At 41.9% G+C, this 26,013-nt stretch overlaps 1 protein-coding gene across 2 annotated transcripts in view; it reads right to left on the bottom strand.

The window, feature by feature from the left end:
• The window catches only part of ubn2 (ubinuclein 2), a 51,654-nt gene that overhangs the window by 10,750 nt on the left and 14,891 nt on the right, over positions 1-26,013 (bottom strand). Inside the window, exons 8-15 of one of the 2 annotated variants that reach the window (XM_008121880.3) lie at positions 25,815-25,944; positions 24,511-24,629; positions 22,294-22,407; positions 21,620-21,763; positions 12,420-12,470; positions 7,244-7,286; positions 5,019-6,554; positions 1,914-2,160 (exon numbers count right to left, since the gene is read on the bottom strand). In XM_008121880.3, coding sequence (XP_008120087.2) covers positions 1,914-2,160; positions 5,019-6,554; positions 7,244-7,286; positions 12,420-12,470; positions 21,620-21,763; positions 22,294-22,407; positions 24,511-24,629; positions 25,815-25,944 — 2,384 coding nt within the window. The remainder of the gene's footprint in view (positions 1-1,913; positions 2,161-5,018; positions 6,555-7,243; positions 7,287-12,419; positions 12,471-21,619; positions 21,764-22,293; positions 22,408-24,510; positions 24,630-25,814; positions 25,945-26,013) is intronic. The other variant, XM_008121881.3, reaches the window with a different exon arrangement.

Here is a 26,013-nt window from a genome sequence, read left to right as displayed (position 1 = left end):
ATATCTATATTTATCTATATCTATATCCATAATAAAAGTGAAAACCTGTATGTGGCACGAATGTCTGCTCACACAGACAGCCTCCGACCTCCACAAACAGGCTACAGTTCCCAGTGCTGAGGAGCCAGCAAGTTACAGCGAGCTCCATGAACACGGATCCCACCCCCTGCCAATGTCCTCCTCAAACACTATGGCCCACCACCCAAGGAATGCTTTCATTTGGGGACCATCTCATCCTAGATTTTGCTTTTTCCTCCACCACAGGCAGGCATCCCAGGGTTCTCGACTGTGTGGAATTTGCATGATCCCGCCTACTGCCCTTCCCTTTCTAATCTGTCTGTAAAACAAACAGAGCACAACTGAGCAGCAACTAAATTTCCTGGAGGAGTTTGGGGGATTGACTCCACATAGTGGAAGTTGTAGTTCACCCTGCATCAAGTCAGAGCACTCTGACTCCTACTAGGGAATTTACAGTTGTAGTGCACCTATACCCAGAACATTTGGGAGTAGTAGGTACTGGGATTTATAGTTCACCTGCAATGAATGAGCACTCCAAACCCCACCGATGATGGACTAGGACCAAACTTGGCACACAGAGCCCCCAAAACCAACAGAACACATTGGACAAGTTTGGGGAAAAGGGAGATATAGTTCATCTGCATCCAGAGAAACAGTGGCCCCCACCAAATGGACCGGGACCAAAGTTTGCACAGAGCAGCCTCATGACCAACTGAACATACTACAGGGGTTTGTGGGATTGGGCCTTGATTTTGGGAGTTGTAGTTCACCCACATTAACTCAGCCAATGACGGATCTGGATCAAACTTGGCACACAGACTCAACATTGCCTGCTGTGGATATTGACGGGTGTTTCGGGACAATTGCTCCAGGAATCTGGGAGTTGTAGTACTTCACCCACATCTAGAGAGCACTGCAGCCAGACGATGACCAGCCAACGACAGATCTGGACCACACTTGGTACACAGACCCATAATGGCCAACTTTGAATACTGGCAGGGTTTGGGGAGGATTGACGCACGATTCTGGGAATTGTAGTTCACCCACTCCAAACTGAGAATATCTAACAATTAAAGACAAATAATGACTTTTTCAAATAACCCGGGCATTGCTGGGTTCCCAAGCTAGAAGGTATATAAAATAGGTATAAAAACCAAACACTTACTGATAACAAATCAACAATTGCAAGGCTTGCTAAACAGGCTGATTTTCTTTTTGTGGAATACAGGTGAAGCATTTTTCAGAGTTCACTGTAAACACTCCACCTTGTTCCTAACAGATTTTTGTGAATGGGTGGCGTTCAGTTTCATTATTGCCAAATTATTCATGGCCCCAACACTGAGCCAAGGGGTCCCCCTTTTGGGGTCGGGACCCACAGTTTAAGAAGCAATGCTCTATAGTACCTGGTATTCCAGCTACTAACCAGTGCAGACCCTGCATAGCTTCCAAGATCACATGGAGCCTGGGGCCTTTACAATATTGAGGTATCAAACTGCTGCTATTCATACAAAGATACATAGATCTGGGATATACATTGAGAGAAATTTTGTACATTTTCAACAAGAAGTATATCTGACAGCATGAGTTTTATGCTAGTATTACAATAACAACCTGTTTTTATGAAGTACTTTAAGTACTTTGATGTAACACATCAGTTGTTAGTGGACATGAAAAACAGTTTTCAATATTCAGATTAGCACAGAGCACGCCATCCCAAAAAGCAGCTCTATATTTGAAAATAGGAGGTTTAAAGAAAACAAAATAAACCTGTCTATGAATGGTAAAGCATTTTAATATACACCTTCTCATTTCCTTCTAAATACAATACTTATTCAGACAGATATTGTACCTTTTAAAAAGATAGAAAGTACCAAAGGTTATCTAGTTCCACTTACTTTGAGCTAAGTTGTGGTGGAAAGCCGCTGAGGTAGTTCCCGAGGTGGTTGTCACTCCAGCTGTGTCTGTTCCAAAGCCAAGTAGCTCCAATGGAAACTGAAAGGGCACAGTCACAGGAACAAGGCTACCCAGCATCCCAAAATTAGCCAATGGAGCCGATGTCACATTCTGACTGGTTACAGACAGGGGTGATGTCATGAGAGTCAAAGGTGAAGCATTTGCCAGTAATGATGTACCTGTTGTTGACTGTGGAAATAGGTGTTATTTATAAATCTGTTTTACAGTCTTTGGGGCACATGATAAAGACTGGTTATTACATTTTTACTGCTCTGTTCTGCTTCCTCTACTCCACAATATTTCTCTAGTATGTTTTAACTTCATGATTTTATAAACATGGTTTCTTGATACATGATAATCTAGTACAAGTTTACCTGGAAGGGTATCTGAGTAGTTGAATTGGGCTTACCCTTAATAACGGTATTTAAGATTGCAGCTCCAGTATAAGGAATAAAACAGCCATAACTAAGAAACTAAAGGACAAAGAGTTTCCACACTGTGGATGGCTTTGAACACATTCAAACTGGGCTGTTGGAAGCACACCTCATTTATTCCTCAAAAACAGCCCTCCAGCTACCCCCAAAATCCTATGTGGAGATTGGGAAAACTTGCCAAACAGTAGGCTGTGATAGTATGGCAAAAACATTTGAGATTTTAGAAGAAGAATCTTCCACGAGCAATTTCCACCACTGTTTACAGATGATGCTTCTGCTAAGTTTTCAGGGATCTCCTTTCCTTCTAAATCATGGTCTTCCTGATTCAACAAGACCCCTCATTCTTCATATAGACTTTAAGAGTATGAAGGGGTTGTTATTATGGGGATGCTTAAACCTATATCCATTTTTGGAAACTGTCATTAACACACACACACACACACACACACACACACACACACACAAACAAACGTATATGTATATTTTTATCTTGAACATGAGGGGCCAAATGAAATGTGCACTGAATCAGAAGTATATGCTAAAATAGCTAATCATTCTTTGAGTCAGATCTAAACCAACCCAGCAAATGCTGTAATAGCTAATACATATAGCCAATATATTCAAAGCCAGAGAAAATTTTGGCTCAATGGAATTGATTATAATATTTGGCTGTACAAAACTGTGTAAGAAATTATTAAAAGCGACCCACACAGACATATGTAGCTTAACAGCCAAATAGAGCACTACAGAATATGTGTGACATAACCCAGGCTAGACATTTACTAAAGTATTTTTCTTGTTCACCAACTCCAATGCAAGCAAAATCTCCTTTAGAACTATCTGATTCACATCTATTAGTACCTGTCCAGTTAAAATAATGCAATGTTGTTTTATTTTGTTTTATCCATTAATACTATCCACCATGCAATGAATGCTGACTCTATGGTCACTATTTTCTCCATAAAATCAGTAGGACAATTTTGTGACTCGCTGAGAAGCAACCACTGGTTTGATAGAACGAAGAAATTTACTAGGCTTCTGAAGAGCATGTGGTAATAATTTAGACTTTTTCTAACAACAAAACAAAAACAGCATTACACCACAGAAAAACACTGCTGTTACTATTACAATCAATATATTCATCTCTTTTCATAGGGGTCCCAATAACTTCATAGTTGTACTAGTAACCTAAATATGACTATCAAGCACTGTTGGATGCCAATGTAAAACTATTTCCTTAACTTCCTGTTTTAAGATGGACACATCCTCATAGTTATTTGTAGTGTCTGAAAAACTTTGTTATTCTATTTGCCCTTCAGCGTAATTCAATTCGTAATCCCAACTGCAGTAAACCCACTCATCAGTTACGGAATCCATGAGTTCCATGGATTCAATGTTTTACTAATCAAGACAAGAAATTGGATTTAGGCCAAAGTTTTGTGGAAAAAGTCACAAACATGATGCAATAAATTAAAGTTCTGTACACTGGATGTCGAAAAAGACTTGTGAACTACTGTGGTTAGTTCATAACCATGAGAAATGGTCAGGGGGAGTTATATAAATTACATATTTTGACACACAGCTTGTGTTTTTACTATTTTAATATTTTCACTCATTCTGCACACAGTCTAAACTGTTATATAGTCTTGGTATTACTGCAGAAATTTAATAATGGTACTTTCAATTAGAAATATATTACAGAATAAAATTATTTGTAATATCATGTGTTTTTGGCCAAAACTGATAATAAAACTCCATCCATCAAGCAAGATCGCAGAATAGTATGGGGCTGAAAAAATAACCCTTTCTGGAAAAGTATTACTGGTTTTCTGTTGGGCAAAAGTGGGAAGCTGCCTCTGGGGCACCCAGGCTAGAGAGCACGAGTGAAAGGAAAGGGAAGGGGGGGAAGGGCCCTGTGGTTAAAATGGTGCCCGTTCAGGCCAGGCTTGTTCGCTCTAGCCCAGGCCTCTGGAGCGGTCTATGGTCCCGTGGGCGCATGCGTCCCTGGTGGGGCCTAAGCTGGTGCTGCTGGCAGCGATGCCTGCTTCTTGAGGCGAGCAAGCAGGCATGGCCTCGCCTCCTCCACCTTCATGCGTGGTTTCTTTCTGGTGCCTATGCTGTACTCTGAGGTAAAAATGGGCATGACCGGAGGGAGGCCTAGCAACTAAAACAGGCATGGACCAACTTGGGCCCTCCAAGTGTTTTGGATTTCTACTCCCACAATTCCTAACAGCCTGAGCGCGCCTTCCTCAGCAGCGGTAGCGGCTCCCTCTCCTAGTTCTTACTTTCGGAGGATGTCTTATATTTGGCAAGTCACCAAAATCTCTACTAGGTCTTATTTTCAGAGGATGTCTTATTTTCGGGGAAACACGGTATGATGTTGAACTCAATTCCACCCATACATTTTGTCTAAATACGTGTTATATTCTTCATAATACAATAATCTTTACATGCACTAGGCTGCAATAAAAATACACTTACCTAGGAGTGAATTCTCACTTAATGTAAATAGAATTGTATCATTAGTCAAATAATGTTTTAGAAAAAGGATAAACATATATCTTAAATCTTAATGTATTATGCCTATAATGATATTTTGCATTCAAAACATACCTGCACACTGGCCGGTATAACTGTAGACCCTGAGGCAGAAGATGGTCTGTGCGGAATTGATAATTGTTTAGTAGCACCCTGTGTTCCACTTCCTGCTGCCCCAGAGAGACTAGTCCTATTAGATCCACTTGAATTAGGGTGGCTGCCCCTGTTGATAGGTACATTCATTCCAACTCCACTCAAGTTACTTTTGCTAACAGTTCCAGAGGCAGAAGCGTTGGATAATTTTGGAGTGGCCTGAGGGTTCTTTGCTGGTTGAAGGCCTGAGGTGCGGTTAGAGGGCAGTAAATTAATTGTAGGAGACTGCCTGCTGACATTTACTCCACTAGGCTGTTTATGAAGGGAATTGTTACTGCTGGAGTGACTACTCTGGGATACTAGTGCACTTGAACTGGAAGAACTAGAAGGAGGAGGAGGTTTGGGTGCTGAGGTGGACTTTGATGAGGACAGTTTGGGTGATGCAGTAGGCTTGGGTGTTAAAGAAGGCTTGGGTGCCATGGGTTTGGGAGAGACAGCTGGTTTGGGTGAGGGAACCATGGAAAAGGGCTTGAAACCCTGGGCTGAAACTTGTGACACCATGGCCTTGGCTAAATAGTTACTGGAGGTAGAGGTACTAGATGTTGTCCGAGACACAAGTGGGTGAATCATTTGAGAACTACTCACAGAGGTGGTATTAGACAAAGGAAGGCGGTATACTACTGGTTTATCTGAAGTCTTGGGAACTGGAGAAGAACAGGAGAGTTTGGGATTGCTGCTGAGTTTTACCACAGGGTTGGTCTGAGATTTACTAATAGTTGCCTGTAAAGGTGACACATATTTTTGCTGAGCAGAAGAATGCTGGTGAACCCTTGTAACTTGTAATGTTGTAGATCCACAACTTTGAGCTTCTGATGGGGTTACAAGTACGGCTGTATCCTTTGACCTCTGTGAAGCAGAAGTAGTGGCTTGGGCTTTGCAGGAAGAAGAAATATGAGTCTGGGAAGAGGAAGCAGCTTGAATTTGGCTTGACCTCTGTAATCCTTGTTGCAGAAGCTTGGCAGGTAAGGGCTCCAAGGAAACCTTAAGGTTTTGAATTGAAGATCCAGCAATAAGGCCTGAAGATATACCAGTCTGAAGTAAATCCTGGGATTTCTTTGGTACTGGTCCTGTGTGCCCAGCTATAAGGCTTGATGAATGTGATGTCTGAGCAGTCTCTACCTTTTTTGCGGATGACAAAGGCAACTTGCTCATTATACTTGCTAACTTCTCTTCTCGCAACCCAGACCGGGGTCTTGAAGCTGAGGTCTCCACAGAAGACTTAACAGGAGAACTCTTAGCTCCGTTATTAATAACAGCCAGAGCATCAGAAACAGAATCCAAAGTAGGTGGGTTGAAGGAGAGATCTTCATCCAGTGAGTCATCTAAACAGATTGTTTCTGGAGCTGAGATACAGCTAGAACTGGCCAGAGCTGTGACAGGAGTGTTTGTACTTGAAGGAGGAACACAAGCAGAAGTAAAAGGAGCACATATCCTTTGTTCCTTCTTTGGACTAGTGTCCTAGTGTAAAAAAGATGAAAATAATTAAATATGCCTTCTCCAAAGAAAAAAGATAGAAGATTCAAGCAGTGTTTGCACTACGTATATTCCAATTTTCTTTTAAGGCAATTTCAGTGTGATTTGACACGAAGTTGCAAATATCTTTGCTTATATGGCATGTAATCAGGTTTTTAAATGCACAAAGGATATATATTTTATTTTAAAGAAAATTCTGATTATAAATTTTAAACAGCAACAAGATATAATTTATTTATAAATGACATTTTCACTATGATCTGCTGGAGATGCTGTTTTTAAAAATTGGGAAGGCTTCAAGAAATTCTCTTACTGAATGGATCTGTTGGGAAATAAAAGGCACTTGAAACAAGTTTCCCAATGAGACTTGCAAGAACCTTATCCTGTGTCATTACAGAAGATAATTTTTTTTTAAAAAAACCCAGCCCTTTGACTCAGATACGTAAGTCACTTTCTTTTCAGTGTTACGGGAACATATTGCTATCATTTATCAAATGATAGCTTAGCGTTTGAAAAAATAAACTGCATAGATCTTCCATTACAGAAGAGGGGTAGGGCAAAACTTTGAGGCCCAGATAACACAGAACAACAGTAAATTGTGATTTGTCACAATCACAATTAACATAAATTAACAGAAAGAGATATGACTTTTTTCCTGTGGCTCAATTACATACCTTTGCTTTGGGCTTAGGTGCCAGAATCACCTTTTTCTTTGCTCTGAAAAAGACAGCACAGGTGTAGTTAGTTTGCGCTCTATAATTTCCACTGGGGAAAAATGGGCATCACTGAAGGCCTTGAATTCAATTAAACAAGCACTGATCATAAGGAAAAGGCTGATTCACTAGACAGCATAAGTCAAAGAGATCTATGAACTCTAAGTAGAACAGTAGGCCCAGAAAGCTGGCAATCCTGCCTCTATGTATCTCTCAAACCCACTCTGGAGAGAGTTGGGAGCTTTCCAAAGCTGTCTTTCAGACAGCTGCCAGGATTGCAAGTGGTTAGGGGAATAATTACAAATATTAATCCCATTGCTTCAGTGATCATATAAACCTATTGCCTTCTAAAGTATAATGCTTTCTGTGTTTGGGAAGTGTCTAGCATTTTGGAGTTTTTTTTGGTTACAAAAAATACATCTGCAAATGGCATTATCAAGCAAATTTTTTCTCATCCCTATAAGAAAAAACATTCAGGTCAGTGGTGGGGAACGTTCGTAGCCCATTTTCACATATACCCAAATTTGCAGCAAACTGGATCCTTACATATTTTATCCAGCGGTGACTACATGTTTACTGCCAGTTTTTTAAAAAAATATCTAGGATAACTTCCCAAATAATTATGCATCTGTATTTTTAGCCAAGCAGAAAGCTGAATCATACTTATCTGGAGCTCATACTTTCCAGCAGCTAAATTTGCCACATAAGATGACCCCTCCCCAAGAACTTAATGCTAAAGATGCTGAAAAGGTATATTTTTCATATTAGCAAAATTAATAATTTCTCACACAAAAGACATGAGGATACTGAAGTGTGGTGCATTTAGTTGATAAAACCCAGGAGTTTTTCTCATAACAGTAAATATGTATTGGTATATGTTGATTAACATTTTAAAGAGCTGCAAGGAATCAGATAAGATTGCTGCAGGACCTGGTCAAAGAACCAGCTGGTTATCCCAGACCAAGAATACAGAATGTGAAACTCTCTCTTCCTTGTATATCGTACCATACAATACTCTCCTAACCCAACTATGTGATAAATGTGTCCCTTGTAAATTGGGGTCTAGGATTATATAGTCAACAACATTTGGAAAAATCTCCTCCCCTTGCACAATGAAGTACAATACTTTATAATATATTTCACACAAGGAAACCGATTTCAGATATATATTTTCAAATAAACACAATGGCTTCAGGATCACCAAAACCAATATAGGAAATTTATTTATTTAAGAAATTTATATCCCGCCTTTCCCAACTCAAGGGCCCAAGGCGGCTTACAGCCAATTAAACATCTATTCTCTATCTATATATATAAAATAATGATGGAATCCTGGCGACCGACAAAACAACAAAACTAAACACCCCACAACCTCGAAAATTGACAGCACAGCCCCTCATCCACGCCTCTAGGTTGATACAACAAAAAGAAAAAAAAATAAAGTCCTAATTAGAGGGAGAGGAATAATTGTTTTTGTCCAATTGCTGCCAGTTAGAAGGCTAAGCTCCGCCCACTTGGTCTCTTAGCAACCCACTCAGACCAGGGGACAGGCACAGTTAGGCCTCACTTAGGCCTCTTCCCCACTGCCTATAAAATACAGATTATCAGATTTGAACTGGATTATATGGCAGTGTAGACTCAAGGCCCTTCCACACAGTTATATAACCTATTTATAATCTTATATTATATGCTTTGAACTGGATTATCTTGACTCCACACTACCATATAATCCACTTCAGTGTGCATTTTATACAGCTATGTAGAAGGGGCCTCATATAATCCAGTTCTTAGCAGATAATATAAGATTATAAATATACAGTACAGTCTCACTTATCCAACATCAACAGGCTGGCAGAACATTGGATAAGTGAATATGTTGGATAATAAGAAGGGATTCAGGAAACACCGATTAAACATCAAATTAGGTAATCATTATACAAATTAAGGACCAAAACATCATGTTATACAACAAATTTGACAGAAAAAGTAGTTCCATGTGCAGTAATGCCTTGTAGTAATTACTGTATTTACAAACTTACCACTAGAATATCACAATGAATTTAAAACACTGACTACAAAAAAATTGACTACTAAAAGGCAGACTGCGTTGGATAATCCAGAATATTATAAGCGAATGTTGGATAAGTGAGATTCTACTGTAATATGAAATAATTACTGTGGTAGAATAATACAGAACAATATAATCTCTAAAAGCAGGACAGTAAATAAAGAGCAACACTCTGAAAGCAGGGAAATTGGGAATTCCACAAAGGAAACAATCAGGGCCAGCTAACACCTCGCAAAAAAGGATTCTTCCAGAAAGGAAGCTGAGAACGAAGTGAAGCAGTGTGTATCATCAAAGTCATTATTATTACTATCATTACTGCTACTACTACTACTACTACTACTATTATTATTGTGTTGCTGTGAACTGTGAAAATGAATACAATCTGACTCCAAGTATTCAAAAACACTAAAATCAGAATATATAAAAATTACTGTGGTATAATAAAACACAACAATACAATCTCTAAAATCAGAACACTAAATAAAGAACAACACTCTGAAAACAAGGGAATTCCACACAGGAAACAATCAGGCCACTCAGGGAGGAAACAGCCAGGCTTTAAAGCTGCAAGGCCATTACATGCTAATTATTTTGCCTAATTGCAGCATTCATACTTGCCTCTAACAGACAAAAAAAACCAATCAGAAATATTGTATATTCACAAGCTTTAGGAAATATCTCCTGATGGCGCAGCGTGTTAAAGCGCTGAGCTTCTGAACTTCTGGACCGAAAGGTCGCAGGTTTGAATTGGGGGAGTGGAGAGAGCCCCCACTGTTAGCCCCAGCTTCTGCCAACCCTAAAGTTCGAAAACATGGAAATGTGAGTAGATGAATAGGTACTGCTACGGCGGGAAGGTAACGGTGTTCCATGCAGTCATCCCACATGACCTTGGAGGAGTCTACGGACAACGCCAGCTCTTCAGCTTACAAATGGAGATGACCACCAACCCCCAAAGTCAGACACGACTGGACTTAATCTCAAGGGAAAACCTTTACCCTTTACCTTAACTACCACCAATTCCTCAATACTTTATTTCCCATACCACCATACTTTGCCACAGCAACGCATGGCCGGGCACAGCTAGTATAATATAAAAGTTAAAACCATACATATTTGACATGCTATAAACTCTAATTAAAGTTCAATAAAATAAATTATACTAACCCAATCGTATAAAACAAACCCAAAGGCTTTCCTAGCCATTCGTATAATTGAATTATGATCCCTTAAAGGATTCCTTGAACAGGAAGGTTTTAAGGCACTTTCTAAATGTTAGTGGAGAGGATACAGACCTAATATCATCTGGCAGGACATTCCAGAAAGATAGAGTCACTCCTGAAAAGGACCTCTCTCTAGCACTCTTCAAATGTAGAGTGTCTTGGATGTTAGAGGATACTAACAATTCCCCACTGGACCTAAGAGATCTTCCCGGGGTATAGTGAGGAATCCGGTCTCTCAAGTAATTTGGACAAATGCCATGTAGGGCTTTAAAGGTCAACACCGGCACTTTGAATCGGCCCCAGAAACTAATAAGGAGCCAGTGCAAATGTTTAAGGAGCGGAGTGGTATGTTCTCTTATGTTCACTCCCAACAACAGCCTAGCTGCCGATCTTTGAAGAAATTGGAGTTTCCGAACCATTTTCAAAGGCAGTCCCATGTACAGCGTGTTATTGTCCATATGGAGTGTACCACTGTGGACAGGTCAGATTTTTCCAGGAACGGTTGAAGTCAGCACACCAGTTTAAGTTGTGCAAAAGCAACCCTGGTAATCTCTGCCACCTGTGCTTCCAGGTTTAAAAATAATCCAGAATCACCTCCAAACTGTAAACCTGAGCTTTAAGGGGGAGTGTGACCTGTCCAGCTCTGGTTGTAACTCTATTCCCGGATCCATCTTAAGTGAGACCACTAGTACTTCCGTCTTATCTGGATTCACCTTCAAATTGTTCAACCTCAACCAACCCATTACTGCCTCCAGGCACTGGTTTAGGTGCAGCACAGCTTCTTTTGTGGTTTCTGGTGGAAAGAAGTAGTAGATTTGGGCATCATTTGTGTACAGATGATACTGAACTCCAAAAAACTCTGGATGATCTCTCCCAGCAGTTTCATGTAAATGTTAAATAACATTGCGAAAACTGATGAGCCCTGCGGGACCCTTCAGTTTAATTGCCACGGGGTCGAGCAAGACTCCCCCAATACACCTTGTGGCTGCAATCCACGAGAAAGGACTGGAATTACTGCAAAACAGTGTCTCTCAGTCCCATACCTGCTAGTCGCTCCAAAAGGATACCATGGTCGATGGTACTGAAAGCAGCTGAGAGGTCCAGGAGAATCAAATAGGTCACACTCCCCTTATCTAGTTCTCCACGTAGATCATCCACCAATGCGACTAAAGTCATTTCTGTGACCCGGAGGCTTGAAGGCAGATTGAAACGGGTCAAAAAAACCTACTTCATCCAAGAACCCTTGAAGTTGTCTGGCCATCAGAATTTTAATAATAAATGGCAAATTTGACACCAGTCTATAGTTTTTGAGCATGGTCGGATTAAGGGATTATTTTTTCAATGTAGGTAGCACCACCACTTATTTTAATACTGTAGGGACCTTGTCTTGGTGGAGTGAGGTGTTGATAAGCTCCCTTATCCAAGGCATTCACCCTGGCTTATTTAACAAGCCAGGAGGGGCACAGGTCCAGGATACAAGTGGTGGCTCTGAGCCCTCCAAGAATCTTGTCTGCATCCTCGGGTATCACCAATTGAAAATGATCCATAAATAGGGGACTAGACTGTGCTTTAGTTACATTCACAGGAGCTGTAGCAACTGTGGTGTCTTAACTCAGAATGAATTCTATTGATTTTGGTGGCAAAAAATGACAGGAAATCTTAGCAATGAGCAGCTGAGTGGAATGATGGATCATCTGTATTAGGTTTTATCAAACCTCGGACTACTTCAATACATTGTCTCCAACAGAAACAAACAGTAGCAGCTATGGTAAAAATCCAAATTACTATGACATTCTAAGGAAAACAGAGATTGATCAAAAGAAGATCATGTGCTGATATTTATACTCACGGAGCAGATGTGAGGTGATTATGAACACTTCGGCTTTCTTTAAAAAGCATCCTGTAAAGAATGAAGGAAAACTCTGATAAGGGGAAACCTCTCAGTGATTTCTCTAGAAATAAATTAGATAATTAAGCGAACTATCACAGGCTATCATACAGACTCACTAGCATATTTGTATTATTATTTGACACAACAATTTTACTAAGAAAACTAAAGTCATTTTAATGAACATAACTGTTATAGTATAATATTTCTTAAACATTCCTTTTGTTTAACAGAAACAAAACATTTGAAGTGTCTTGGTAAATTTAAACATAGCTAGTCCTTCACAAACATTTCAAAAATGCACTGTAAATCACAGCTTGCAATTAGTTCCAGCAAACAATATCAGAAACGTTCCTACAGAAAAGGAAAAAGGGCAGAAACACAACAAAGTATTTCATAACATCATGATTATTATACACCCTACTGTACTTTATAGTGAACTCAACATTCTAATTGCTCCACTACAGGACCAAATTACAAGATTTCCATTCTAGCATCAAGTACTAATGAGGATCTGGGAGAGTGTGTTATATTCCAGCCACCAACCAGGAAAGACATGAACATGCAATGTCATATCAATAAAAGAAGTTGCCATTGGATTCTACCTCCAGATCTAGCCATCACAAAGTTTAGATCACATTCTGGCAAAACCTAGGCAAGATGACAACATGGAACAGGAGAAGGTAAGAGATGGACATTCAAATGGTCCACAACTTCAGGAAACATGAAGGCCAGTCCAATCACAACAAAAGGTGAAAGAGGACTCAGGGCTTCCATTAGCTCCCTCAAGAGTATGCCTGCTGCCACACACAGACCTCCACAGAAGGAATCCAATATATCCTTCCCTGTGATATCCTTTACGGAGCATTTGGGACATGCACACATTGTTTTCTTATAAGAGTGGGCCTGTGGCTGACGTTTAGCAATTGCTAACAACTGCCTAAGGCTGCTACTGCAGATACACATAGGTCATGTTTGGTAAAAAAAAAAAAATTAGACCTAGCTCACATAGACCACCTGTTTTATACCAGCACACAGCACTGGTGGAAAAGAGTGCTTACATACTTTAGCCCTAGTGGAAAATGCTGTAGTGTTTTGAGGTTGAAACAGGTGAGCTGAATCGTACACTTGAATCATGCAAGCCTTGATTCAATCTACTAACATGAATCTAGATATCTTTTTCCTAGATCAAGTGTAGTTAAATGAAATTAATTATGAAATCTGGCTTTAAAAAAAAAAACGGATCTCTGTAGATACATTTTAACTGCCATATGAATAACTTCTTCTTGGGAGGATGGGAAACGTTAGGTCAAATCAATAGTAGAATTGATTCCTAAGATTTCAACCAAAACATCCTTCTGAGGATGTCTGAGATGTCCTTCTGAGATGGTATAGCAGAAGTCTCTCTTTTTCTTTTTTGCTCTTTATTTTATTTAGTGACAAGAGCAATAAGTTGTTTTAGAGTCTCCTTCTCTGGAGGTTTTAAAAACAAAGTCTGGATGGATATCTGTTGGAAGTAATTTGACTGTGTATTCCTGTATAGCAGGAGATTGAACTGGATGGTTCTTGCAATCGCTTCCAACTCTATGCTTCTAAGAGAAATAAATCTCTGAAAAAATGAATTGTTATGAAAATAAACAGATAATTTGGAGAAATATTCAGAGATCCAAGGATATTACTCATGGTATGGAATAGCAGGCTTTCCCCATGATAGGATTGGAGCAGTCTTTAATTATTTTGAAGAAATTCCATCAGGAGGTTAAGGGAAGGAAGATCCCAAATGGCCATGTGTCTCAACAATTGTCTCCAGGAAGAATGCATTTTCTGGAACCTAAAAGCTCCAAAAGCTGAGAAAGAATTTTTTTGTAGTTTGCTTTCAATTTTTTGAGCTCCAACGTTGTCCTACTGTACAAAAATTTTAGGCTACACATGTTGCCATCAAAGCCAGGAACCACAGTCGCCATAAAGCTTTGTTTGTTTGTGCAACTGCAGTCTCAGCTGTCTGGCCTTTCAGCTGTTCAAGAGTGCTGATCTCTGCACAATGAATTCTGGCGAGTCAAATCCAGAGGCAGTCAGAGAGGTGGATCGTGTTCAAGAAGGCAGCTTTCTGTTTCATTACTGAGACTTCTGCCTCTATGGTACTCTTCGTCTTTTGTATTTTGTCAAATGTCATGACAAAAATAGGACGTTTTCTCCCTTGTTTTCTTGAACTAAGAACATGGCAGAATCTTGAAAACAGATGGATGTTGAGATAAAGCAGCGGGCTGCATGAGCCAAAGTTGAATAAGGATTCCTGAGCAATATAAGAGAGTATCTGGGAGTGGAACTAGAAGGCAGCTTCATTTATTGGTATGCTATGTCCTTCCCTTTCTTGATTGGTGATTATTAAACAATTCAGTCAAAGGACCAAGCCTTTAAAGCATTGACCTTGAACTTCTGAAGTTTGCAGTTTTGAAACATGGAAACCAGGAATGCATCATGGAACAGTACCTAACAGATTTTCTGAACAGGGGCACAGACTGAAAAACAAACATCACAGGGGTGTTAATCCTTCCCTATGCCATCCAAAGCTGAAAAATATATACCTTGGCTGGAGTTACATTTGAAAAATGTGCTGTTCTAACTTACAAACAAATTCAACCTAAGAACAAATGTACAGAACCTATCTGGTTTGTAATTTGGAGACTGCTAGTACTGACCAACAGAATACAGCTGTGGAACATCATCAGAACAACCACATTTTCTTGAAGTATTAGGTATTTAATATTACAAGACATAATTTGGATGCAAAGAAAACATCTGCAGGATTTTATGTAACTGTCAGACCCCTGGCTGCTGGGCACCAATAACCGTACACGGAGGCCAATCTCTATCTAATATCTTTATTAAGGAAATATATAAAAGCAATAAAAACAAGTGAAGAATATAGTTCAGAAGCAGACCTTTCAAATGAGGTCAAATATAGTCCAAAATGTATTGTCCAATAGATGATATTAGAGTTCAAAGTTTTAATCCACTTGACCGAAACACACACTTTTGCCAAGCAATAGTGTGGGGAAATGACAGAGTCTTAGAGTCCAATGAAGCTTGACAACAAGGCTGGAAATAAACTTGGTTCTTGGCTAGGTCCGTGACTGGAAACAAGGCAAAACATGAAACATGGAGCAGGGTCCGTGGTTACACAGCAAGGCAAGGCAAAGGCTTGAAAGCTTGATCCGGGAAGCAAGGAACTGGGGTTACGAAGTCCACACACGATCTCTCTCCTGAAGCTGATCAATTGACTCCGCAAAGAATCACTCGCGCCAAACACCTATATTGGGTCTCGTTTTCCCGCCAACAAATCTCTTTCCCTAGAGAACAAGAAGCGAAACCCAACTCTGTCCAGATGCAAGACTCCTTAGAATTTCCCAAGGGAAGCAGTCCTAATCAGCTTGTTGTTTGGCAGCGATCCGTGAACTCCTCCGTTGGGCCTCTCTAACTCCTCTGTCTCTAGAATAAAATTCCTTCCTGGGAAATGGAGGGGAGTTCTGCCCAAGGCCTGTTTTACTGAATTCTTGAGGGCAAACATCAACATCCGGCAGGTGAAGAGACTCTGGCTCTTGTTGAACCGGCGAAAACCCCATGTTTTCGTCTTCATCTGCCACAATAGTACTAGGAACAGGACTACAAGGCCCATGAGGCATCACACTATCCCCGCCCCCAAGGCCCCCCTCATTCAGGGCCCCTCTCCGAGAGTCGCGGGGCCGCGGCTTGGTAGTGTAGGCCTGATGGAAGCGGCGGACTAAGTCGGGGGCATGGACTGTGGAAGCATCTTCCCAGGAGCGTTCTTCTGGGCCAAACCCCACCCAGTCAATGAGATACTGAAGGCGGCGGCGATGGAAGCGAGAATCTAAAATGTCCAGAACCTCAAATTCCTCCTCTCCGTCCACTAAAACAGGGGCGGGGGCGGCCGGCTCGAGTCGGGGCGTACACCATCCGCCGGAAGGAGCAGGGAATGGTGGAACACTGGATGCATGTGCATGGAGCGCGGAAGTTGGAGTTTGAAAGACACGGGGTTAAGTTGCGCCACCACTGGGTAGGGACCAATGAAACGGGCATCTAACTTCCGGCAGGGACGGTGGGAGGGCAAAAAACGAGTGGACAGCAGAACCCGATCTCCTACCTTGATCTCGGGGCCCGGCTGGCGATGACTGTCAGCGTGGCGTTTGTAGTCCTCTTTGGCTTGATCCAGTTGCTGGTGCAAGAGTTCTTGCACTGCTGTGAGTTCCTGCAGCCAGTCCTCCGCTGCAGGGACTTCTGAGGTTTCAATGACAGAAGGAAAGAAACGTGGATGGAAACCGTAGTTTGCAAAGAACGGGGTTTCTTTAGTTGAAGTCTGGACACCATTGTTGTATGCAAACTCTGACAGAGGTAATAGGGAAGCCCAATTGTCCTGTTGGTAGTTTACATAACAGCGAAGGTATTGTTCCAAAGTGGCATTGGTGCGCTCAGTTTGCCCATCCATTTGGGGATGGTGAGCTGAAGATAAACGAGAGTCTATGCCCAATAGTCTTTGTAGTGCCTTCCAGAAACGAGAGGTGAATTGAGATCCACGGTCAGTGACTAAACTCTTGGGCAATCCATGTAGTCGGAAAACATGTTGAAGGAATAAATCTGCAGTCTCTTTGGCCGTGGGGAGGCCATCGCAGGGGATGAAATGGGCCAACTTGGTAAAAAGGTCCACCACTACTAAAATCGTGGTGAATCCAAGGGAGGGTGGTAAGTCAGTGATAAAATCCGCGGAAATTATCTCCCATGGGCGAGAAGGAGTGGGAAGGGGATGCAGTAGCCCTGACGGCTTCTCCCTTCGTGTCTTGGAACGCTGACATACAGGGCAGGTATTGACTTATTTCTCCACATCCTTGCGGATCTTGGGCCACCAGAAATCTCGCAGGATCAAGTGCATGGTTTTAAATAGCCCAAAATGTCCTGCTGGCTTGCTGTCATGACACAGATGAAGTGCTTTTTCTCTGCCGGGGCCTGGAGGGATGTAAACATGATTCTGTAGCATAGTAGTCCGTTCTTAAGTGAGAATGGGAAACGTAGTCCTTGGCAAATCTGTTCTTGAGCCCAGGCATCTGTCTGTTGACTGGCTCTAATTTCTTGAGTGAAAAGGGATCCTGGTTAGAGGGAGTTGATTCAATTGAAGTGGATTTGGTGTTTCCCACTGTGAGCGTGGCAAAGTTTTCGGGTTGCAGCAATCGAGATTCTGAGGTCTCTCTGCGTCCTGCAGCATACTCTGGTTTCCGTGATAGAGCATCTGCTTGCTTGGTCTGAGCCGGGGTCACATAATGGATCCGGAAATCAAAACGTTCAAAGAACAGAGCCCAGCGCTGCTGCCTTTGATTTAACTTTCGTGCGGTCCTTAGATGCTCTAAATTTCGATGATCAGTATGAACTTCAATGGGAAATTTGGCCCCTTCTAACCAATGTCTCCAATTTTCAAAAGCTGCCTTTATGGCCAAACGTTCTTTTTCCCAAATAGTGTAATTTCTCTCTGGGGCTGTTAGTTGACGGGAGTAATAGGCACAAGGATGAAGATGTTCTCCCACTGGTTGCATGAGCACAGCCCCAATTGCCACATCGGAGGCGTCAGCCTGCACAACAAAAGGGGTTTTAGGATCAGGGTGCTGTAGAATTGGCTGGGTCGTGAATAACTGCTTTAGCTGATGGAACCCTTTCTCTGCTTGCTCCGTCCAGCAGAAAGGCTGTTTTCCTCGGATGCAACTGGTGATTGGGTCAGACCAGCGAGCGAAGTCTGGGATGAATTTGCGGTAGTAGTTGGCAAACCCCAAGAAGCGCTGTACTTCCTTTTTGTTGGTTGGCGCCCGCCATTCTAATACTGCTGAAACTTTTGCCGGGTCCATGGAGAGCCCTAGTGGCGAGACGCGGTATCCCAGGAAGTCTACCTCTTGCAAATCAAAGGCGCATTTCTCTAACTTGGCATATAGTCCATGATCCCGCAATCGTTGCAGCACCATTCTGACGTGTTGCTCGTGTTCCGATTGTGATTTAGAAAACACCAAAAAATCGTCGAGGTATATGATCAAGAACCGATCTAGATAGTCCTGGAAAATATCGTTGACAAAATGCTGGAATGTTGCGGGGGCTCCGGATAATCCATAATTCATGACTAGGGACTCGAATAATCCGAATTTGGTCTGGAAGGCGGTTTTCCATTCGTCCCCTTCTCTTATGCGAACTAGATTGTAAGCCCCGCGGAGATCCAGTTTGGTGTACACCTTGGCCCCTTGGAGTCGGTCCAATAGGTCTGAGATCAATGGCAATAGGTAGCGGTTCCGCTTCGTGATGTTGTTCAGGGCCCGATAGTCCACAACCAAGCGTAGATCCCCTGACTTCTTTTTCACAAACATCACTGGGGAAGCGGCTGGGGATTGAGAGGGTCTGATGAACCCCTTGCGAAGGTTTGACTCTATAAACTCCCTGAGAGCTTCTTGCTCTGGTTCAGTCAGGGAGTAGAGGTGTCCTCGCGGAATTGGGGCCCCCTCCACCAGGTCAATGGCACAGTCATAGGGTCTATGTGGGGGTAGTTTCTCGGCTTCCTTTTCATTGAAAACATCCCAAAAGTCCGAATATTTCTTGGGCAAGGTGATGATGGGTTCTGCATCTGTGGCATGGCAGACCTTGGCTACTAGACAATGGTTTTGGCAATACCTTGAAGCGAACTGTAGTTCTCTGTTGGTCCAGGAGATGTTTGGGTCGTGCAGGGTCAGCCATGGGATACCCAAGGTCACGGGGAAATGAGGAACCTCGGTAACGAAGGAGATTTCTTCCATGTGTTCCCTTATCCACATTCTGGTGGGCTCAGTCCATTGACTTACTGGACCTGTCTTCAGGGGTCGGCCATCAATGGCTTGCACCACACGGGCATTCTTGAAATCATGATATTGTAGTCCCAGAGAGTCAGCATAGTCCCTATCGATGAAGTTGTTTGTTGCCCCTGAGTCTATCATGGCATGGATCATGACGGGTCCTTTTTTCACTGACCACAGCGTGACCACCAGGAGAAATAGGACCCCCGTTTGCGGCTCTTGAATGGAGTTTTTGACCGGGTTGGCGAGCCCATCTACGCCCGGTCGCTGGCTTCCCCCGCCGGCTGTGTTCCAGCCGCCTCGGCAGCCTCCGCCTCCGCGGAGGACGCCGCCACCAGACAGGCGGCGGGCTTCTTTTTGGCTGGACATTCTTTGGCGAAGTGGCCCCCGTTTCCGCAGTACCAACACAGATTCAAACGTTGGCGGCGGGCCTTTTCAGCAACATCTAGCCTGGGGCGCACATTGCCCAACTGCATCGGCTCCTCCTCGCCTCCCGTGGGATTAGGGGCTGGTGGTGGGGGCCTCCATACTGGACGAGGCTGGACGCTGGTAGAAGTGGGAGGCTTTACTCCGGCTCTTCCACTCTGGCCCCGGAGCCACTGTTTCTTGTTGGCAAGCAAGACTTCAGCCCGTAAACACTGGGCGATGAGTCTTTCAAGAGTCCCAGGGGGATCCACCTTAGAGATTTCTTCCTGCATCTCGATGTTGAGGCCCTCGCGAAACTGCCCTCTGAGCGCTATATCGTTCCAGCTGGTGTTTTGAGCCAGCACCCGGAACTCGGCTATGTATCGGGACAACGGTCTGTCCCCTTGGAAGAGGCGTCGGAGTTTATGGCCGGCCGCCTCTTCGTCGTCCTCGATCCCCCAGGTTTTTCGAAGGTGGTTTAAGAATTGCTGCGCGGTGTTTAGGTGCGTGGAACCCGCGTCGTACAATGCCGTCGCCCAAGTGGCCGCAGGCCCATCTAGGAGACTGAAAATCCATGCCACCTTGACGTCTTCTTGGGCAAACTCGGCTTGACGGGCTTCTAAGTACGCCTGGCACTGGTGACGGAAGACATGAACCTTGGAGGCTAGGGCAGGGAGACGGGCTCCTCGTTCCTTCAAGCCCCGTATCTCTCCCTCCTGCTCTCGGAGTGTGTCCCGGATCCGATTGAATTCATCTTGAGAAATGGTGTAACTGAGTGGTTGAGCTGGGGCGGCCGCTCCGGCTCCTGGAGTTGACATATTGGCCTTAGGTTATTTGGTGCTGGGTTGGCGGAGTCAAACTGTCAGACCCCTGGCTGCTGGGCACCAATAACCGTACACGGAGGCCAATCTCTATCTAATATCTTTATTAAGGAAATATATAAAAGCAATAAAAACAAGTGAAGAATATAGTTCAGAAGCAGACCTTTCAAATGAGGTCAAATATAGTCCAAAAATGTATTGTCCAATAGATATTAGAGTTCAAAGTTTTAATCAACTTGACCGAAACACACACTTTTGCCAAGCAATAGTGTGGGGAAATGACAGTCTTAGAGTCCAATGAAGCTTGACAACAAGGCTGGAAATAAACTTGGTTCTTGGCTAGGTCCGTGACTGGAAACAAGGCAAAACATGAAACGTGGAGCAGGGTCCGTGGTTACACAGCAAGACAAGGCAAAGGCTTGAAAGCTTGATCCGGGAAGCAAGGAACTGGGGTTACGAAGTCCACACACGATCTCTCTCCTGAAGCTGATCAATTGACTCCGCAAAGAATCACTCGCACCAAACACCTATATTGGGTCTCGTTTTCCCGCCAACAAATCTCTTTCCCTAGAGAACAAGAAGCGAAACCCAACTCTGTCCAGATGCAAGACTCCTTAGAATTTCCCAAGGGAAGCAGTCCTAATCAGCTTGTTGTTTGGCAGCTATCCGTGAACTCCTCCGTTGGGCCTCTCTAACTCCTCTGTCTCTAGAATAAAATTCCTTCCTGGGAAACGGAGGGGAGTTCTGCCCAAGGCCTGTTTTACTGAATTCTTGAGGGCAAACATCAACATCCGGCAGGTGAAGAGACTCTGGCTCTTGTTGAACCGGCGAAAACCCCATGTTTTCGTCTCCATCTGCCACAATAGTACTAGGAACAGGACTACAAGGCCCATGAGGCATCACAGTAACACTTTAGTTCTACCTTCCTGTCTTAGTTCTATTCTGATATTTCCAAGTCCATTTACAGGCATTTTCTTGATGCATACTAATCCCATAATCAGAGCTTGAATATTTAATTGAATAGGAATTGTACTGCAGTCTGAAAAAGCAACAAGTACCATACCTAGCTTGCATCCAGCCTTTTGGCCAAAGTGGCTTCACCTCTGTCTCCATGAAGGTCTTGAGGTAATCTTCTGCAGTCTGGCTTTTATTTGGCTCCAGCTCATAACATCCAAGCTTTATTTTTACAAGGTTACATAGCAAAGCCCTGTTGAAAAAAAACAGAATGGTCATTACTCTGCCCAAAGTTGTTCATGTACATTTTCACCAGATGTGATTTGCTATGGTTCTTCTCAAGGAAGGTTATTAAGTATGTTCTTAAGGAACATTATTCTAGTGTTTAAGTGATCAACTTGGTTACATCTATTCTACCTTACATAAGCAGTTTTGTTTTCCATCTGATAACTGTAACTCTGGAGTATTTCTGGATGATCCAATAACTTTTTAAATAGATTTATATTTCATGCAGTTGGCTTTGGGATTAGAATGCTGACAAAGTGAGTACATTGTTTAGTGGGAAGAGAAGACACCACCACCACCACCAACAACAACACTTTATTTGTAACCCACCCTATCTCCCCAGGGGACATAATAAAGTCAAACATTTAATGCACTTCATAGAATCTAGTTTGCAGTGGCTGGAGAAAGGTGAAACTGGTCCCTTGTTGCTACTATTACATTAGATTGTACTGCAATAATCTAAAAAAAAAAGTTTTCTAGTGCACTGTAGTATCACACCTCACTGTCTCATCCCAGCGGAACTTCTTTCTTGGTCCTGCAATTCTTTTTCCTGGTTTTTCATCATCATCTTCCTCAGAGCCATTCTTGTCCCTTTCATCTTCTGCTTGCATTCTACAACAAAAATAACTATTTTATTGACAAGAATACAGGTGTACTTGCTTCCTCGTCGTTAGTTTCCCACAAGAAAGTTAATATGAAGGTTGGTTTTCTGAAATTGATGCTTATGCGGCCATCTGTGTAGTATTAAATATGAGTTATCTGCTTGTGAAATGCAAACTCCAGACATATTCTAGAATTCTACCTGGAGAGTTCATGCTGGTAACCCATTTTTTCAAAAGGAGACTCTTTATCTATGCAACCTTTGCACATGCATTCATATAAAAGAAATTGTAGTAAAAAAAAATCCAGCCCAGAAACGCAAGTCATCTTATCTGCAGGTCAGCGACATATTGCACCTTAACTCTTACTTTAAAAAAAAGAAACATTCCCTTCTTTGAATAGAATTGTCCCTTTTCTGAACAGGAGCCTTACTTTGTCTTGAAAGAGCCTAAAAGAAGCACCAATTTGCGTCACTTTCTCTGCTATGGCACTGCTTCTGCCTGCTTTGATTGCTTGGAAGAGAAAATGGCAGCAACAGCCAGGGGCAGCTCTCCTCTCCACAGAATGACCTTGACTTATTATTCATTGGTCATATAAAATCCATAATTTTGACCCTCAAACCTACCCTTGATTAAGGAAGAGAACGACATACAACTAAGAAAATTACAAACAAGAACTTGGGTTATGGACAGCATGGATGATTACTTGCCAAGTAAGGTCTGTGTTTTCTTTCCCAAGTCTGGATGCAATCCCACTCACACTGCTTAGCCAACCTGTAAGTTGTTGCTGTGTGTGAAGAAGGAAGTGGAGCAGCAGCAGCAGCTCAGTTGAAAGCTGCACCTGACTACCACATTTCACAAATATGGAAAACATCAACTACATATCATTTTAATGAATAATAGTAACAAAAATATCTCCTCTGAAAACAGAGGAGGCTGTAATATTCCTAATGGAATAGCCCAACACCATATAGAATGGAGTGCCTATTTTGCTAGCTTATAAAAATAATTCACTGCTTGCCAATATATGCCCACCAAAAATCCCACTTTGTATTACTCAGCCTTCCTGCAACTGAGGCACTAATTAAGTTGCAACATGCCTTGGAGAATTCAGTTTACTCAACGAAGAGCCAGACGTTAAGCAACAGCCATGCTTATTTGTAGTATGGATTTTACTATACAACTGAAGCAGTTTTTAAAACACAGCAGCACTGTCATAAGATTTCAGGAAAGAACAGAGAAAAGACACAAGCCAGGTGAGATAATACCCGAGAAGGCTAAAAACGAAGAAAATTAGGTATTTAGCCTGCCATTAAGAAAATTCCCTGAACTGCTACTGCACAATTATAACAGCCAGAAACTGATAGAAGTATTTAATTAACAAATAACTGGTGTTCCATGCCCCCACGTTTGCCATATAAAGTAGGCAATTGCTTCAAATTGTTTCACTTTCTGACCTCAAGGCTTCTAATGTTGAGAATCTTTTTAAAAGGAGGGTGGTATTAGACTTTGATGATAGAGAACTGAAGAATAAAGAGTTACTGCACATTCAAAATATTTGGAGCTAGAAGTCTCAATTATTACAAATATGGTATAAACTCATAACAAGACTTGTAACTTTAAACAAGAATAGGAAAATAGGAAAATCCAGTCACAAGCTGCAAGAAAGGAAACGTTTTGAGAGACTGAGCTATAGAGGTTGTGGTCACGTTCTAGTTTTACAAAGTTATTGCTTAACCCCATGACATGCAAACAGCTCTGACATTTTTTTCCTGAAATCTTCAGTGCTTCTGCCCAAACAACATATTGCTGTTATACTTTCAAAGCTCGTACAAAATGACTAAATTAACAATGGAACAATTCAAGCCAAACAATATGAACACATTTGTCTGTTTCTAATCTCTTTTTAAAGACCTTTTTAAAGACACTTTTTGAAGACCTTCATCGGTCTTCTCTGTTACTGTCTCTTAACTGTGATATCTGTTTTTTTTATGTCAGTAGTCCACAAAAACAGATACAGAAGCCAATAATTGTACTTTTAATATTTTCATAGCTTCACGTTGCTTTATGAATTCTTCACATTAGCCAAACATGTCCCATTGGTCTATGTACATACTTGGCATTCTTGGCTTGACTGTGTGCCTGGCAGTCTTCCTGGTATTTAAATAATTGTTCAGGCATGACACAACTGATGGCCAATTTCAGTTTTTGCAATGGTTCCTTTAAGCGGTCATCCTGAAAAGATACAATCATTAAAACACTGATGTAAACAGCATAGATTTACGAACTTCTTCTCAGAGGATGCCCAAACTTTCCTCTCACAAAAAACTTTAAATACAGTATATTGCAGCTTCTGAAACAACCTGTTTTTGGTATCACATAAAGCAGTCTATCATAGTGATGCCTCTAATTGTTTTCCTCTACCAAATCTACAATTTTGAAAGTTTCCTTGGTATGGTAATCTAGGTATGATATATTCCCTCTTTTCAAGCAACTAAAAAGCCACCCAAATTAAAAACCATGTAAGAAACCCAGTGTAGTGTAGCACTTTAAATGCTAGACTAGGACTTGTGGACACAAGGGCTTGAGTCCCCTGCTCAGCCATGGACACCCACTGGGTAACTTGGCCAAGCCAGATTATTTCAGCTTTAGAGGAAAACAATGGCAAAAAACCTCCTGATCAATCTTGCCACAAAAATCTCATTGTTGGTTCACTTTAGGGTCACCATAAACTGGAAACAATTTGAGGGCACACCACCACAACAACAACAACAACAAGGAATAAACAAACTGTTTAAAAGGCATCATAAATATTATCAGAACACTAAGCTTACAAATATTTACTCAAATAACTATGTCAGACATTACACTAGGAAAACATCACTTGTATCATTTGGTTTATATTAGAGAGGTAAAATGATAAGATAGCCACTTTTCAAAAACTGAAGGGCTGTAATTTAGAAGATGCAGCAAACCTGGGTTTTTTTTTTAGTACAAATTTCAAGAAAGGACATTCTGACAAAACACTAGGAGGCATTTTTTATGGTAAAGGAAAAAGACCACACTGGAAAGTGATGGACTCCCCATAGTTGAAGGTTTTAAAGCAAAGGTTAGATGTATACTTTTCAGGGATGCTCTAGTTGTGGTTCACAACACTGTCAAGGGACTGGACTAGATGACCTTTTTGTGATTTCCTCCAAATTAATGATTCCAAGATCATTTCTATGTGAAGTAGTATGACACAGAAATCTTCTGTAAACTATTATCGTGCATGCTCTTGTTATAGGAGCAGTAGTGTAGCACCAGCACCAGCAGAGATTTGAAAATAAAACCAGTCAGTTTTGGGGCTTGAGGGCTTAATTCCACACGGAACTTGCTCTGACCCATCTTTCAATATGCATCTGCTGCAGGCATGTTTACCTGTACATTGAGGTGCAGTTTCTTCAAACGCTTTATCAGCGTATCCTTATTGCATGGCACAAAAGCCTCAAGGTGGGAGTATACTCCATTGCGGATTGTAGGATTCAGTTCTTGCAACTGTAACTCAATACTGACAAATAGAAAACACATTCAAAATGAATGAGAAATAGCTAAACAAGATGTCTGTTTACTGTCCATT

Source organism: Anolis carolinensis, chromosome 5 (assembly GCF_035594765.1).
Source record: "Anolis carolinensis isolate JA03-04 chromosome 5, rAnoCar3.1.pri, whole genome shotgun sequence".
Lineage (NCBI taxonomy): Eukaryota > Metazoa > Chordata > Lepidosauria > Squamata > Dactyloidae > Anolis > Anolis carolinensis.
The sequence above is the reverse complement of the archived record's forward strand: the minus strand, read 5'-3'. Positions and strand labels throughout refer to the sequence as shown.